The following is a 17,921-nucleotide window of genomic DNA, read 5'->3' as shown; positions in this document are numbered from 1 at the left end:
ACTGAATTCCATATTCCAAATGTGGCCTTACTAGAGAGTTAAACAGGGGCAATATTATGCTAGCATCTCGAGTTTTTATTTCCCTTTTAATGCATCCCAAAATTTTGTTCGCTTTAGCTGCAGCGGCTTGGCATTGAGTACGATTTTTTTAACTTGTTGTCGATGAGTACTCCTAAGTCCTTCTCCAAGTTTGATGTTCCCAACTGTATCCCATTTATTTTATATGGTGCTAGACCATTGGTACGACCAAAATGCATGACTTTACATTTGTCAACATTGAATTTCATCTGCCATGTATGTGCCCATATAGCCATCCTAACCAGATCCTGTTGCAATATGACACTATCTTCCTGAGAGTTGATGATTCTGCACAATTTTGTATCATCTGCAAAAATAGCAACATTGCTCACTACTGCATCTACTAGGTCATTAATAAATAAATTGAAGAGCACTGGACCCAGTACAGACCCCTGTGGGACCCCACTGCTAACAGTCTCCCATTTTGAGTACGATCCATTGACCACAACTCTTTGTTTTCTGTCCATTAGCCAGTTCCCTATCCATGCACACAAACTCTTCCCCAGTCCTTGCATCCTCAACTTTTGCACCAGACTTCTGTGGGGAACAGTGTCGAAGGCCTTTGCAAAGTCCAAGTATATCACATCTACAGCATTCCCAATATCCATATTAGCATTCACTACCTCATAAAAGCTGAGCATGTTAGTCAAACAGGACCTGTCTTTAGTAAACCCATGTTGATGCTGAGAAATAAGATTATTTTCTACTATGAAGTCATGTATAGTATCTCTTAGTAACCCCTCAAATAGTTTGCATACAACTGATGTTAAGCTTACAGGTCTATAATTTCCTGGATCAGATTTTTTGCCCTTCTTAAATAATGGGAAAACGTGGGCTCTACGCCAATCCACTGGGACTCTGCTAGTTGCAAGAGAGTCACAAAAGATAAGATAAAGGGGCTTAGCTATAACTGAACTTAATTCTCTTAGGACCCGAGGATGCATGCCATCCGGGCCAGGTGCCTTGTCTATTTTTAATTTATTTAGTCTTGCCTTTACTTCTTCCTGCGTTAAGTATTTAATATTACAGTTAGAAGATTGAGACTCTTCTGCCTCTGTAATTTGCAACAGTGCTGTTTCCTTTGTGAAGACAGAAGCAAAGAAAGCATTTAATAACTCTGCCTTACCTTGGTCGTCCACCATTGAGTTCCCACCCTCATCCTTTAGGATTCCTATACAGTCAACCTTTCTTTTTTTAGAGTTGATGTACTTGTAAAACTTTTTTGGGTTAGATTTGATATCCCTAGCGATTTGATTTTCAGCTTCGATCTTTGCCAGCCTAATTTCTTTTTTACAATTTTTATTGCACTCCTTATAATTGCTTAGTGCAGCCTCAGTCCCCTCCTGTTTTAGGACCTTATAGGCATTCTTTTTCCTCTTCATTTTATCCCTAACCTTTCTATTCATCCATAGAGGCCTTTTTTATTCCTAGACATTTTGTTTCCATATGGGATATACATACTACAATATTGATTGAGAATACGTTTAAAAGCTTGCCATTTCCCTTCAGTGTCGTCCCCTTGTAGTACATTATCCCAGTTCACCAAACTTAGTGCCTGCCTAATTTGATTGAACTTTGCTTTTCTAAAATTCATAGTTTTAGTGGTCCCGCTGCCCCGTGGCCTATCAGTCACCAGATCAAACGTTATCATGTTGTGATCACTATTTCCCAAATGTTCTTGAACCTGCACATTTGATACATTATCTGGTCTATTAGAAATGATCAGATCCAGTAACGCATTCCCCCTAGTTGGTTCCGTTACCATTTGAGTCAAGTAATTGTCCTGTAGTGCTGCAAGAAATCTGCTGCTTTTACCAGAATGGGTAGCCTCAATACCCCAGTCAATGTCTGGAAAGTTGAAGTCGCCCATAATTATGACCTCGTTTTTACTTGCAGCTTTTTCAATCTGCTGTAGTAATCGCAGTTCTGCAGCTTCAGAACTGTCCATTGGGGTTTTGGCCCATTATGAACAATCAGAGGATTTTTTTAGAATCCTAGTCCTGAAGAGTGTCTTAAAAAAAGAAGGGGAAGGGAGGTTGAGTTACTGAGGCCTTAAGATGAAAACTGGTAGTCAGGGGAACAGGAAATAAGGATTTATGCTATACCTTCCATAACTTATAAAGCAATAGGAGAGTCTAACTTTTAATACACGCTTGGAAGACTTACATCTTGAGGTCTTTTTCTCTGGCTCTGTTGCAGAAGCTAAATTTTAGAGAAACTTCAGTGTTCTTATGAATTGTCTCATTGTACTCATCCTTCACTATTTCACTAGAAAAACACAAAACATAATTACAGGGAGAAACTTGTTCAGTTTCAACAACAAACAAGAATGAGCAACGTTGCAAAATGACAAGTATTACTTGCAAAATGAAACCATTCAAGGGAATACAAGACAAATACCTTATATACTTGCATATATGTTGACCGGTGTATAAGCCAAGGTACCCACTTTTCCCAGCAGAAACCAGCAAAAAGTGATTGATTCGCGTATAAGCCCCCTCACCATAGCCAGATGTGCCCCAGGATCATGCAGCTGTGTCTCAAGAAGCCACTAGATGGCGTCATAGATCTGAGACACAGCGAATGCCACACAGGTAGAATCCCCGATCATTGCACTGCTGACACGTTGCTTGCACGCTCCGCTCCACAAGCCAGGGGACACAGGTAGTCTTGAGCAGCACACTCTGCACACCATACTGCAGGGGATGGAGGGCATGGACACAGCAGGGCGCAAGCTAGTAATTGCAGGATCACTAGTGTACAATCCTTATGCTCCTCTGTCATGAACAAAACCCGCTTAACAATCTGTTTTGCTCCACTGACTCGCATATAAGTCGAGGGGGTAACTTTTCAGCACATTTTTTTATGTTGAAAAATTAAGCTTATACGCAAGTATATATACAGCATTCTATCAGTTCATGACTAATACGAATTTTGGTTAAAGTGAAGTTAAGATACAGGCCTAAGGAGGCTACCATCTTCATATCCATAAAAAAAAAACCATCTCTTTTAAAAAAGGACTACTATAAAGATATTCATTATATTTAAAACATTTTAAGACCTAATACATTCACAATCCCTGCAATGATAAACTGCAAAATGTTTTGTGTTTGCACTTGCTATATGTTACAGCATTCTGACATTTTAAATGTGTTCTTACTGACACAGTTGGAGACAGCTAGAAAGGAGGGGGTGTGGCTGATGACTGTAGGTGGTCCAATGCGCTGATACTCAGGGGGCTGGAATGTCGGAAGATGGAGGAAAAGGTGTGGTTACAGAAAGGCAGTGCAGTGGATGGGAGTGTCAGCACAGGGAAGGTGTAGGTGGGACTGAAAGCTTGGAAGGAGCACGACTGTCAGAAAAAGTCCTGATACTCTTAGGTTAGTACCAAAAAATTTAATTACAATTTATCATTGTAAACAGATGTGAACATCTGCTCTCTCTTTAAGCCCTCTTTCACAATATGGAAAACAAGCTTCTGTCTTCAGCAGCATTCAGTAACCTACAGTACAATGTTTACATATGGCACATATTAAGGTATTAAAGAGCATATGTACACAAAAAATTACATTGCAAGCTTTAAAGGAGACCACAACCATGCTTTGTTAAACATCTGAAAAACTCTACCATTATGGTATGTCTGCCCTCTTCTTCCCCCCATCTCCCTGAGGATAACTGCTTGAAAAAAGTAAACTTTTTTTCACCTCTTTCAATGAACAGAGCTTCCAAACAGTGGAAAGTTGTGGCAGCTTCTAAATACTTATTATGTACATCAAATTATCAAGCAGTGTAGTATGGAAGTAACATTCCCATGTCGTCAACAGTCAGTGCCCACTCTGCAGACTTTTCAAGAAATAGGAACCAGGCTTTGCTGGGAATAACAGCATGATGGCCAAGTGGATAGCCCTCTTGGTTCTAATCTCACCCAGAGATCCTGCATGAAGTATGTACAGACATTTGTGTGGGTTACCGGCAAACACTCCAGTAGCCTTTCACATCTCAAAATTACACAGATAAGTTAACAGTTTCCCCACTAAATTGGCCTTATTGCTGGGAATACACGGCTCGTTTTTTGCCGCTCGATTCTCCCTCTCAATCGTTTCACCGCTCGATTCCGCAGTCAATTCTCTTATCTTCTGCTCGTTTTTGTTATCTTTTTCCATTCACTGCAATCCAGAATCGAGCAGCGAACTGATCAAGCAGGAGATCGGACATGTTTGAAATGATCTATCAAGCGATCTTAATGACTCAAAAACGAGCCGTGTATGCCCAGCATTAGACTATAGTAGATACTAGACTATGACAAGATAGGGATTAGATTGTGAGCTGATTAGATTGGGATTAGATTGTGTCTGAGGGACAGTTAGCTGGCTTGACTACGCAAAGCACTACGAAAGAGGTTGGCACTATATAAATGCTTTATAATCATAACAGATTATAGAATTCCCTTGGAGTTTTCTTGCTTTCACTCTGAGCCTCACAGTCCTTCAGAAAGTTTGAAAATAAGATGTACTTAAATTAGATTTTGACCATACCGGCCATAATTTCCATTTACAGAAAAAAGGAAACAGAGCTTTAAATACTTCTTCTTTATCAAGGATGGCAATTTAAAACATCAATATTTTATTTATAATGATTTCAAAATGTTGGATGTCTGCAGGTTGAAAGCAGAAAATAAGAATGTACGGACTTATTTCCAGATGTCTTCAGCACACCTCAGCTCTGCAAAACCCTCCAGGTCAAGTCTTAAAAGCATGATTATAATTATTATTTAGTATTTATATAGTGCCAACTCCTTTACAGAGTATATAGTCTTGCCACTAACTCTCCCTCAGAGGGTCTCCTGCCATAATCATATGTCTACCATAGTCTAGGGCTGGGATTCATCTATCCACTACGCCACCGTGCTATAGCTCAATTAAAGGACATATATCATGAAAAGGTCATTCTCCCCTTAAAGCGGATTCGAGATGAAAAACCAACTATAACAAGTAACTTGTCTATATATCTTATCTAAAGTTTAGATTAGTTTACACAGCAAATCTGGCTGCATACAGGTTCAACAGTTTATGATGATTTATTGCTGTGATACAATCAGAGCGGCCATGTTCTGTTTGTCATCATAAAGCCCTATCTACATGATATGATTGTTTGTACGATTCGATTACGATTCTATTTACGATCCGATTAAATCAGACATGTCCGATCGGGATTCGATTCGATTTAATTCGATTGGCAATTGTTTTGCAATGGCAAATCAAATCAATTCGATTTGCAATTGCAAATCGAATTGAATCGAATCTAATCCCGATCGGACATTTCGGATTTAATCGGGTCGTAAATAGAATCATGATTGAATCGTACAAAGAATCGTATCGTGTAGATTGGGCTTTACACAGGTAATCTGCAACTGCATCTCCACCCCTCAGCCTGTGAACAATTCACTCCCCTCTCCCCTCTGCAATCTCTGGCTAGTAACCTCCTCCTCCTCCTGGTGCAGTAGAATCACAGCCTGGGAAAACTTCACTTGAAGTCCCAGGGCTGTTAATACTTCACTTGAAGTCCCAGGGCTGTTAATACTCGTCTTCAGCGGCGGGCGTCCACCGCTCTCCCATCGCCGCCCGTTAGTGGGGAGATGAATGAATGGGAACGCAATTCCCATTCATTAATCAAAGTCCCTGTGTAAATGAACGCCAGCATCTATTAGATGCCTGCGTCACTATCTTCCTGGAGTTACAGTGCCACGCATTACTTCCGATTCACATACTTATCGGTACGCGATTTGGAAATAATGCGCAAGGACATCTTGTAGCCAAAAAGTAAAATTACATCTAAATGCATTTTTTTTAAAATAAAAATACCAACACTTACATCTAAAATTAACTATTTTCCTCCAATACTCTCCCATAGTACCCACGCTTTTTTGTATAGAAAATAAAAATTTACATAAAATAAATAGTTACCTTAGGCACCGAACTTTTTAATAGGTATGCCAAGAGGGTATATTACTGTTATTTTTTAATTTGCGGGTTTGTAATTAGTGATGGACGCAAAACTGAAAAAATGCAACTTTATCTCCCAAAAAAATATTGGTGCCATACAAAGTACTGGGGAAATATTTTAACCACTTGATGACCCACCCTTTACCCCCCCCTTAAGGACCAGCGCTGTTTTTACTGATCTGTGCTGGGTGGGCTCTGCAGCCCCCAGCACAGATCAGGTAGCAGGCAGAGAGATCAGATTGCCCCCCTTTTTTCCCCCCTATGGGGATGATGTGCTGGGGGGGTCTGATCTCTTCTGCCTGCTGGGTGATGCGGGGGGGGGGGGGGCACCTCAAAGACCCCCTCCGCGGCGAAATTCCCCCCTCCCTCTCCTACCTGCTGCCGTCCTGTGCAGCCAGTGACAGGACGTCCCCTGTCACATGGAGGCGATCCCCGGCCGCTGATTGGCCGGGGATCGCCGATCTGCCTTACGGCGCTGCTGAGCAGCGCCGTACAAATGTAAACAAAGCGGATTATTTCCGCTTGTGTTTACATTTAGCCTGCGAGCCGCCATCGGCGGCCCGCAGGCTATTCACGGAGCCCCCCGCCGTGAATTGACAGGAAGCAGCCGCTCGCGCGAGCGGCTGCTTCCTGATTAATTAGCCTGCAGCTGGCGACGCAGTACTGCGTCGCTGGTCCTGCAGCTGCCACTTTGCCGACGCACGGTATAAGCGTGCGGTCGGCAAGTGGTTAAACGTTGCAATAACCGGGACAAATGGGCAAATAAAATGTGTGGTTTTTATTCGCAATAGAACATTTTATTTTAACACTATAATGGCTAAAAAATGAGAAATAATTATTTTTTCCCCATTTTGTTCTTATTATTCCAATTAAAATGCATTTAGAATAAAATAATTCTTAGTATAATGTACCTCTCAAAGAAAGCCTAATTGGTGGCAAAAAAACAAGATATAGATCATTTTGTTGTGATTAGTAGTAATTAAGTTATTGGTGAAAGAATGGGAGGGGCGCTGACAGGTGAAAATTGCTCTGGTCCTAAAGGGGTAAAAAGCCCTCACTGGTCAAGTGGTTAAACAACATTATCGGTGAAATTGATGAAATGCAATCCGAAGTAACACTTACATAAGCCAAGAAATTCCTTTTCTCATAAGCTCCTGACCAAGAAGCAAAGATGCTGCAATTCTACAGTAGTAGTTAACAATAGCAGTTACTGCCTAATAAAAAAGAAAGTAAAGTTAAACTAAATTTGCTCAAACTCAGCAACAAAACCAAACCCTTAAATTCCTAGTTTCCTATACATTTAGGCTACTTGCACACCAAGTTGTTGCGTTAGGTGCTACGTTAAGGTCGCATAACGTGCACCTAACGCAAGGCCTGGTGCTCTTCGATGTGGACGTCAGAGTAAGCCGCGTTGTGCAGCTCACTCTGGCGTCCGTGATGCCGTGATGCGTACTCTTGGACGCATGCGGCATCACGTGGTCCCGCCGGCCAGTCGCCGCACAGAGCGGCCGCACCAGGAAGTAAACACTGCACGTCACAACGTGCAGTGAATATTAATTAGCCATGTGCCTGGCCGCTCTCCGCTCCTCCCCAACATGACTGAGCATGTGCAAACAGTCTAACGCGGCTTAAGCCGCTGTAACGCTAGAGTATGCTGCACTTTCGGAAGAACGTGCAGTGTTACATGTAACGCAACGTGGGCAGTGTGAACAGCCCACTTGTGTTACATTGCGTTGGGGGAGCGTTACAGGCTGCACTAACGTGCGCCTGTAACGTCCCTGTGTGTAAGCAGCCTTAGTGTACATCTATGCAGCCTAGTGATCCTGTAAAGAATAACAGAGTTGCCATTGCTGAATCATTTTATTACGGGAAGAAAATATTGTAGTTTCAGATATTGGCCTCAATTCACTAAGCTTTATCAAACACTTTATCGAACGTTTGATAATTTACTTCATGGGTAAAATCTAATTTTGAATTCACTAAGGTGTTATATATTTATTGAATGTTTTATCGATAAAACATTCATAAAATCTATTGTATAACACTATAGTGAATTTAAAATTAGATTTTACCCATGCGGTAAAATTTCTAACGTTCAATAAAGTGTTTGATAAAGCTTAGTGAATTGAGGCCATTGTGCTAAGAGGTTAAATCTCAAGGGATGACCCAGGTTTCACTTATTGGTGAGTAACATTCAACCAGTGAAAGCTAAAATGCTTGAACTGTGACCCAGAATGCCTGTTCCAGGTATATGGCATCATATGGGGAGGGGGGCTGTAATATTAAATCTGCGAAAATACAGCATCAAAAGTAATGCAACCTACAGAGGTCATGTGAATGTAGTTGTAGCAAAAGGGGACAGGGAAAGAATTGATCTGCCTGGAGTTTTTTAAAGCATGCACATGAATGAAATACAGTGAGTCCTCGCTTAAAGAGGAGCTGTTAGGTATAAGGTCTCAGAGAAAATAAACACATATATCAGTAGCTAAAGATTGGCTGTACTTACATTACATATGCATTTCACTGTCCACGTTTGGATTTCACATAATTTGTATATAGTATATGCAGAGATAGATGCTCCTGACAGCTCATGGCAGGCTCCATGTTTTTCTGTCAAATGTGTCAGCATGTCCTGCCTGCTTCCTGATCACAGATAAGCTTGTACTTGAACAACACAGTGTGCAGTGAATATTAATGAGCCATGTGGCTAGGAACAATAGCTGACTCCTGCAGTGTACTCTGCCCGAGATTTATCAGTGCTACGCGATTACAAGCTGCTGTAACGTCTCATTAGCAGCCGAGGGGAGAGCCCCAGAATGCTTTGCAGTATGGTATGCGGCTTGCGTCTTCTTAAGAATAACAGCCTTGCTGATAAGCACACATCAAAGGTAACTGAGATTTTTATCTTCACTAATTGCTTTTGGGCTTCCTTCTAAACTGTTTAACACAGGAGAATAGAGGTTTAAATTAGCTTCTGCAGCCTGACAGTTACTCTTTAACGAACAAGATAGGAACTGTAGGTTTGCTCTTAACCTGAATCTATTCTTATGTGGGAAGGTAGGCAAGATGTAGCCAGCACTGCGCTTCAAATGATTGTTTATTGAGATAAAAAGTACACTTACAGTTGATTGAGGTTGATTCAGGCGAGATGCGATGCGGATGTGGTGGGTGCCAGGTCTAGATCCCCCTGCGGACGTCCGTTTCGCGCGTCTAGCGCTTGTTCACCGCAGTGGGGGAAAGGATGGGGGCGGGCCGTCTCAGCGCGAGTTTCATACTCGCGTCCCGGCGGCACTTCCGCCTACGTCGACCAGCCACGCCCCCAATTTCCATGGCAACCCGCGACGCCCGCCCGCCTCGTATAGAGGACGGAGAGCGTCCCAATACCTACGCAGAGCGTGACGTATCAGCCGGGGGCAGCCAGTTGGAGGAAGCTAAAGATAGGGCCCTCCTGAGACCTAGAGGCGACTTGATTAAGAGGAAACGCCAGCGTGGAACCCCTCAAAATTACCCTGATAATCACACCAGACAGGTGTTTGTATTTGAATACTCACCAATGGCAATGAGCATAAAAGAGACCATCCAGAAGAACTGGCATCTCCTACAGGGCGACCCACTTCTCGCCGACGCTGTATCAATGCCCCCTTTGATCACCTTCAGAAGGGCCCCCACTTTGGGTGATATACTCACCAGCAGTGAATACACGAAGCCAGGGCCGGCCTTAGGTTTCACAGCGCCCTGAGCGAACCAGATTTTGGTGCCCCCCCCCCCATTCATCCTCTTCGCGTGTGAGCGCACCACACACATACACTAATGGGGGGGGGGGCTTAGTAGTGTGTAGGTAGATAGGTAGGTGCCCCCAGTACAGGTTAGATAGGTAGGTACCTGCAACATAGGTTAGATAGGTAGCTGCCCCAGTATAGATTAGATAGGTAGATGCCCCCAGTATAGATTAGATAGGTAGCTGCCCCCAGTATAGGTTAGATAGGTAGGTGCCCCCAGTATAGGTTAGATAAGTAGCTGCCCCCCAGTATAGATTAGATAGGTAGGTGCCCCCCGTATAGATTAGATAGGTAACTGCCCCCCAGTGTAGATTAGATAGGTAGCTGCCCCCCAGTATAGGTTAGATAGGTAGCTGCCCCCCAGTATAGGTTAGATAGGTAGCTGCCCCCCAGTATAGGTAAGTGCCCGTAGTATTGGCTATATAGGTAGCCACCCCCAGTATAGGTTAGATAGGTAGCTGCCCCCCAGTATAGGTTAGATAGGTAGGTGCCCTCCAGTATAGGTTAGATAGGTAGCTGCCCCCAGTATATATTAGATAGCTGCCCCCAGTATAGGTTAGATAGGTAGCTGCCCCCAGTATAGGTTAGATAGGTAGGTGCCCCCCCAGTATAGGTTAGATAGGTAGCTGCCCCCAGTATAGGTTAGATAGGTAGCTGCCCCCCAGTATAGGTTAGGTAGGTAGGTGCCCCCCAGTATAGGTAGGTGCCCCCAGTATTGGCTATATAGGTAGCCGCCCCCAGTATAGGTTAGATAGGTAGCTGCCCCCCAGCGTAGGTTAGATTAGGTAGGTGCCCCCCAGTATAGGTTAGATAGGTAGCTGCCCCCAGTATAGGTTAGATAGGTAGCTGCCCCCAGTATAAGGTAGGTAGGTGCCCCCCCGCATAGTGGAGGGGGGAGCCGCGGGGAGGGCAGCCCGACCTCTCCCTCCCTTCCTCTCCGGGCCACCCTCTGTGCTCAGTGCTCCCCCCTCCGATGCAGACTGCAGCAGAAAGAACTCACCTCCCTGGTTCCGATCGCCGGCGCCTCTCACTTGCCGCTGGTCTACTCTCTTCTACATAGTTTACCGATACACACTAAACTTCCTGTTAAGCAGGAAGTTTAGTGTGCATCAGTAACTAATGTAGAAGATACCAGCGGCAAGTGAGAGGCGCCGGCGATCGGAACCAGGGAGGTGAGTTCTTTCTGCTGCAGTCTGCATCGGAGGGGGGAGCACTGAGCACAGAGGGTGGCCCGGAGAGGAAGGGAGGGAGAGGTCGGGCTGCCCTCCCCGCGGCTCCCCCCTCCATCACGGCGCACGCACATCACCCCCAGCAGCGGCACCAGGGGGCGGAGAGGGAGTACCCAGCCGGGGCCGCAAAAACACGCAGCCAGGGGAGAGGAGCGCCCCCTGGAAGCCGGCGCCCTGAGCGATCGCACCGGTCGCTCAGGTCAAAGGCCGGCCCTGCACGAAGCCCCAGTCCACCAACTGGTTGAACACCCTCAAACAACCGGGTAACTACCGTTGCGGCTCATGCGGGATCTGTGATCAGATCCTCAGACATGGGCCGCAAACGTTGGGGACCATCCCTGTGAAGATCAGGGATGTCCTGTCTTGTAGATCCAAATTCGTGGTCTATTGCCTAATATGCCCATGCAAGAAATTCTACATTGGGCAAACGACTAGAGAAATGCAAGTTAGGATCAAGGAACACTTCCGCTCTTTGAAGTCCAAAGATAAATGTACGAGACTGATAGAACACATGGCCCAGCATCATGGAAGAGACCCTGACTGTCTGAGATTCTGTGCCCTTGAAACCATATCTTTTACTAACCGAGGTGGAGACCGGGAGCGTACTTTATTACAACATGAAGCCCGTTGGATAATACGTACTAACGCCCTCGGGCCCCTCGGGTTTAATGATAAAAACGAACTGGCCTGTTTTCTAGAAAAATGACAACTGTACAATATTCCTTGTTCCATCTCTTGACCTTTAGCCTCTGCCCTAATGCACGTCTTCTCTCACTGGTGTCCTCTTATACACCTTTTGTGGTGATGTCGGTGTATTCTTCTGTGGCACTCTGAGCTGCACATGCATGTGCGGCTTTTGAGAATACAAGTACTCCCTCTGCACATGCATGTGCGGCCACCTCTGGCCTCTGGGCTTTGTGTTCTTTCCTCCCCTTCCTCTTCCTTAGGTGCACTTTCCATAGGGGCTTCCTTTTTGGTCTTTTTATCTCTATACTCATTTTGGCCCTGACAGTGTCCTTTTTATATTACTGTACCCGGCTCTGCCCTTCTTCTGTTCTCGTCCCCCCTCCCAAGCCTCATTTTATCTCTTTTTAAATGTTTTCATGTGTAACCACACGTACAGCTGTGGCGTTCAGCCGCCGGTATGCACGACCGCGCCGTGACTGCCCTTGCTGCCATATGGCTACGCCTCTAATACAGCAGGCTTTTTAGACGCTGTTCAGCGTCTACGCCGTCTGACAGCTGGGCGTGGATTGGCTCGACTGGCTGCCCCCGGCTGATACGTCACGCTCTGCGTAGGTATTGGGACGCTCTCCGTCCTCTATACGAGGCGGGCGGGCGTCGCGGGTTGCCATGGAAATTGGGGGCGTGGCTGGTCGACGTAGGCGGAAGTGCCGCCGGGACGCGAGTATGAAACTCGCGCTGAGACGGCCCGCCCCCATCCTTTCCCCCACTGCGGTGAACAAGCGCTAGACGCGCGAAACGGACGTCCGCAGGGGGATCTAGACCTGGCACCCACCACATCCGCATCCGCATCTCGCCTGAATCAACCTCAATCAACTGTAAGTGTACTTTTTATCTCAATAAACAATCATTTGAAGCGCAGTGCTGGCTACATCTTGCCTCCCTTCCCACATCGATTTGCTGTTTCTCATCTAGTCCGTGCACGCCCTTCAACGAGCCTACACTCACGTATTCCATGGTTGACCAGGCCTAAGTCCCATCTCCTACCGCAGTTCAGAGAGTGCTGGAGTTTTCTTCTTTTCCCTTATCCATTGAATCTATTCTTAAGTCGGAACACTGTTCCACCTCTATCTCCTGTGCTAACTATATGTCCCCTTTGCCTCCAGTGTCTCCCCCCCCCCCATGCCTCTTTCCCCCTCTGTACCGTTCTGTGCGCCTCTGTTCCCCTTTATGCCCGTTTGTCCCCTTCAGTGCCTCTCTGCCCCCCCTCTGCGCCTCATAATCCCCTCTGACTCTCTTTCTCACCTCTGTGCCTCTCTGCCCCCCGACCCCTCTGTGCCTCTTTGTCCCCCATCCTTGAGGAGCTCCCCCCGCAGCAACAGCAATGCTGCACTCCCCTTCCAGCCCGAGGCAACGCTGCCCATCTAGCCACTCCGCTTCCTGCACCGTTTAGTGCAGTGTTCCCCAACCCTGTCCTCAAGGTCCACCAACAGCACAAGTTTTGTGGAAATCCACAGAAGTAGTTAATCAACTCTGCTAAGACACTAATTACCCCACCTGTGAAAGTTTGTGGTTTCCTGCAAAACATGTACTGTTGGTGGGCCTTGAAAACAGGGTTGGGGAGCTCTGGTCTAGTGTACAGCACCGCTTTCTGTATGTTATGTGACATACAAGTAGCAATGCCGTGCACAAGAGCCAGCAGATGGCAGAGAGAGGACGACGGACAGCGCTGGACTCAGTTCGGAGGTAAGCCCAGCACTGTTGTGGGTGACACGCCAGGACTTATGGGAAGTTTAAAGTTGCTTCTTCAAACTTCTGCCCACACGGAAATGTCATTGCGATGGAATCAGGCTATTTGTATCGGCGGGTCATTTATAATTACCTGTACTAGAAACAATGACCACTCGTGCAGAAGCATGGTGTCATCGAGCTCGGTACTAGCAATTTATGTTACACATCGTTAACTAATTTTATCAACAAGTTCAGTCAAGTAACGCACTAATGCAAAGTCTTTTAAACCATTTTGTGGAGTTTTAATAAGAGGTGAAATACAAACTAACCTTTGCCATATTCGAATCTATATCCAGGTCATAATGTCCAATAACTTTTGGTATGTTTACTAGAAAAAAAAAATAAAAACCAAAGCTTGAAAAATAATCACTTGGAAGAAAGGAAGAAAGATATCTTATAAAATATATAACATTTATTTATCACAAATTATAAAAATAGTAGCTTAATTCTCTATAAAAACCAGAGCACTAGCTCCAATAACCTGGGGGACATAATCATCGACCTGGGGGCCCAACATATGATTGTAAATATCACAAATAGGTCAAATAATTTAGAAGCTGGAGCTCACAGCAAAAAAAATATATATAGGCCTAAATAGTGTGGACCACAAAAAAAAACAGTACCGGTTCAAGAAAAAGGTAATATCTGAGTGCACAGAGGTGGAGAAGTCCTGAGCAATCCAAGATAATATCATAGATTCAAACAAGACACCTTCCTAGTGTTGCAGTACACATAGATAGCAGTAGGTATTCCTCATCATCAAAGTAGCAATGTAGTAATGTTCCTGAGTAGACAATATATTCAGTGCAAACGCCCACTCTGGTGCCCCCTCTTTGTTCTTCAATCAGAGCACATGAACGAATTACATCAAGGCATCAAGACATCCATCAAACATACTGTTTACGTGACCATTAACCTCAAAATCAGTTATGATGTAGAATATATTTTTAGGAGATCACTGTATTTGTTAATCAACAGGTGAGTAGACATGCAGTGCAAAAGTCCGCCAGGGATTAATCCCTTATGCAGTTCTCCATTGATCTCAGGATCAGTCGTTTTGTGAGATGTAGTATAGAAGATCACTGTGTTGTGGATCAATGGATAGATAGGTGGGTCTACAGTGAAAAAGTCCGCCAGGGGTTATTCCCTTATGCAGCTCTCCAATCCATATAAGGTCACGTGATGGTGGATATGGCGTAAAGGTAATGTAGACTCAAAGTGTAGGGGTCCCGTGGTGGGCTAGATTACTGCCTATGTACATTTGCCCACAATTGAATTGGTGAAAGAGAGGAAATGTCCATCCATGTGCATAGCGTCACAGAAAAATGCATAAAGTGCAAGAGGATACTCATCCGCTCTGTTCAGGTCGGTGTTAGTGGTCCCCCAGGTGGAGCGATGCTACTGGTGGGCGATGAGCCCTGGTTTGCCGACCGGTTTCCCTGGCAAAGTCGCCAGCATCATCAGGGCAGGCTCATTCAACAATCCCGTCTGCACAGATGCCGGCCTAATAATGGCGCCCGGCGGCCCGAGGACGCCACGCCGTACGCGGGTCCGCCCCACGTCCGCGCGTCATATGGTTGCGCGCGCAGGTAGGAGGATACAAGCCGCGTCGGCATAGAGGAGCTGCGCGCTTCCACACCCCGCCGAGGGTGCCTTCTTGTGGAATAATCCAAAGCTTGAAAAAGTTACTATTTCTGTCTCATAGAAACTACTTACTACTAATTCTGAGACAACTAAGGTATGTGTTTTACTAATGGTAAATAGATCAGTAACATAGAAAAGATTAATATTTTCATTTTCAGTTTAAGTTCTTCATTTTTAAAAATTAATTCTAATCAGCAGCCACGAGAGTCTGATGTAAAATTTGGTTCATTAAGCAACAAAACAAACAGAAATAATGGCACTTAAAGCTTTTCAGCACTAAAACCTAATCAACAGTGTTTTCTCAGTTAGATAAAGGGCTTTGCCTTTTAATTTATTTACTTTTCAGGACACCAAATTCATCAAGCTGTTCAACAAGCTATTTGCACAGATAACAACTCTAGTTTTTTAACACTTGCTTTGCAGGAAAACAGAAAGAGGCTTCAGACAATTTGTAAGTAGGACTAGTACTTTATGCATGCGCCTATATTTAGCTCATCATGCTACATCAGTTATGCTTAACCTACCCCACCTTGCTGCTGCCCCAAATCTCTCTGCCAAGAACCTCTCAAAGCAGCCCCCCACTTCCTTTAGATTGCAAGCCTTTGGCAGGGCCCTCCCTCCTTGTCTTTAATGCTTGATCTTGCACTCTGCCCACAGAAAAGTGTGAACTAGTATTGTTGGGACTACTTCTCCAGTGTATGATTTGGCATTGTGTGTCTTGCTGAATATTACCTGTATTGTGTTGTCTGTTACTCCCTATCATTGTCTGTAACCTTAAATTATTGTCCAGCGCTGTATTATATGTTGGCATTATATAAATCCAATAAATTAATAATAAGTTCTGTGCATGCCACTGCTGCCAAATGCACATATTTTGCTAGTTTGAACTGCAACAGTCTCAAAAACATTGGACTGGCCCTTGGTCGAAAAAAACTTTAAAGAGAACCTAAAGTCACAAAAAAAAAAAAACGAGATGAACTCACCTGGGGCTTCCCTCAGCCCCCTGCAGAGGATCGGTGCCCTCACAGCCCCGCTCCGATGGCCCAGGACCCGCCGGCGAACACTTCCAGTTTGGCCGTCACCGGCCGACAGGCACGGGAACGCGAGTGATTGTTCGCGTTCCCAGCCTGTATATCGCCCCTATGCTGCTATTGCGACCTCCTGGCCGCAATAACAGCATAGGGGGCGATATACAGGCTGGGAACGCGAACAATCACTCGCGTTCCCATGCCTGTCGGCCAGTGACGGCCAAACCGGAAGTGTTCGCCGGCGGGTCCTGGGCCATCGGAGTGGGGCTGCGAGGGCACCGATCGTCTGCAGGGGGCTGAGGGAAGCCCCAGGTGAGTTCATCTTGGTTTTTTTTTTGTGACTTTAGGTTTACTTTAAGGGACCCTGATCTAAATAAACATGGCCAATGGAGTGAGGAGACACTTTTAGGTGGAGGAGTGCTGAAGTACTACAAAATGAGCTTAGATATCATGGACTGTATTGATTTTTTTTACTTTTTATGAAGTAGGTTATTACGTCTTGGGAAGTGAAGGTGACAGCAAAGAGAGGGGACATAGCAAAGAGGTAGAATAGGTTGGATGCTTGGTAAGATATGCTAATTCTATATGGCATTGAGTGCAATTACACATGAAGATGAAAGTAAGCACAGTTACTCTAGATCACAGGTTTTGTTTGCTTTTCACAGCCTAAAGCCGCATCTACACACGTAGATGCGGCCGCGATGTTCCTTATCAATCGAGCCACTGATGCGGCTCGATTGATAAGATCCGACAGGACGGATCTTGCTTCCGCCGATTCCCTGCTCGCTCCCAGCGAGGGGACAATGGCAGTGAATCGAGCGGAAGATAAGCGGCGCCGGTGGGGACGAGCGTGGAATCGAATCCGGCTCACACGCGCTGAGTGGGCACGCGGAAGAGGCGATCCGGCGGCTAATCGAGCCGCCGGATCGGAGCCGCATCTACGCGTGTAGATGCGGCTTTAGCTCTGATAAGCACATTGACATATGGCATACATCCAGAATAGCTATTATTGCTCAGTTTAAAGCTTTAAAATGTAATGGAAATGTAATGTCATGTGACTAAATCCCCCTGTAATATACATTTTATTTTCTCATAGTTGTAAAAAAATAAGTCCGGCTTTCTTTTGGTGATGGGCAAGACAGAATTTACAAATAGGTTTTGGGTGGTTGGCTAAATTTCAGCATGCTGAAACTTGTAACAGTTCAATGCAAACCGTAAATAATCTGTTTAGCATACTATGCATGCCTGTCCCTCTGTTCCAGTGACGGTATTGAGTGCTTGTCTTTTGGCATACATCTGGTTAAGGTAAATACATTGGGAAGCAGCAAGAGTCTGGGAACTGCAGGAATGTCCTTACTTTTCCTCTGAACTAACTACCCACTTCAATGTCAGACAAACTCTAATGGGACGGGGCTTATGCTGAACTAATGTCATATTAAAAGACTAAGATGTCATCCATCATTGCTCCTAATCTAACAGGACCTTAGTGGCGGGGCGAGATAATCACTGTCACTTGAAGAATGCAGGGATAGTTAATGCCATGGCAATTAGATGGCCACACATGCATCAGGCGGCCACAATGGAACTCTCCAGCTGAGCAATTTCATTCTTTAATAACATCTTACAACTGCAAGTGCTTCTTCCTGTATCTGTTCGGTTTCATTTAACAACCTATTTTATCTCTAT

The 17,921-nt window shown here is 45.0% G+C and overlaps 1 protein-coding gene across 2 annotated transcripts in view; it reads right to left on the bottom strand.

Moving 5' to 3' along the window:
- TBK1 (TANK binding kinase 1) overlaps nucleotides 1–17,921 on the bottom strand; it is a 79,585-nt gene that overhangs the window by 23,141 nt on the left and 38,523 nt on the right. For both annotated transcript variants that reach the window (XM_068276742.1, XM_068276741.1), the window contains exons 10-12: nucleotides 13,833–13,891; nucleotides 7,203–7,294; nucleotides 2,245–2,346 (exon numbers count right to left, since the gene is read on the bottom strand). In XM_068276742.1, the coding sequence (XP_068132843.1) occupies nucleotides 2,245–2,346; nucleotides 7,203–7,294; nucleotides 13,833–13,891 (253 nt within the window). The remainder of the gene's footprint in view (nucleotides 1–2,244; nucleotides 2,347–7,202; nucleotides 7,295–13,832; nucleotides 13,892–17,921) is intronic.

This window comes from Hyperolius riggenbachi, chromosome 3, assembly GCF_040937935.1.
Source record: "Hyperolius riggenbachi isolate aHypRig1 chromosome 3, aHypRig1.pri, whole genome shotgun sequence".
In the NCBI taxonomy this organism is placed as follows: Eukaryota; Metazoa; Chordata; class Amphibia; order Anura; family Hyperoliidae; genus Hyperolius; species Hyperolius riggenbachi.
The sequence above is the reverse complement of the archived record's forward strand: the minus strand, read 5'-3'. Positions and strand labels throughout refer to the sequence as shown.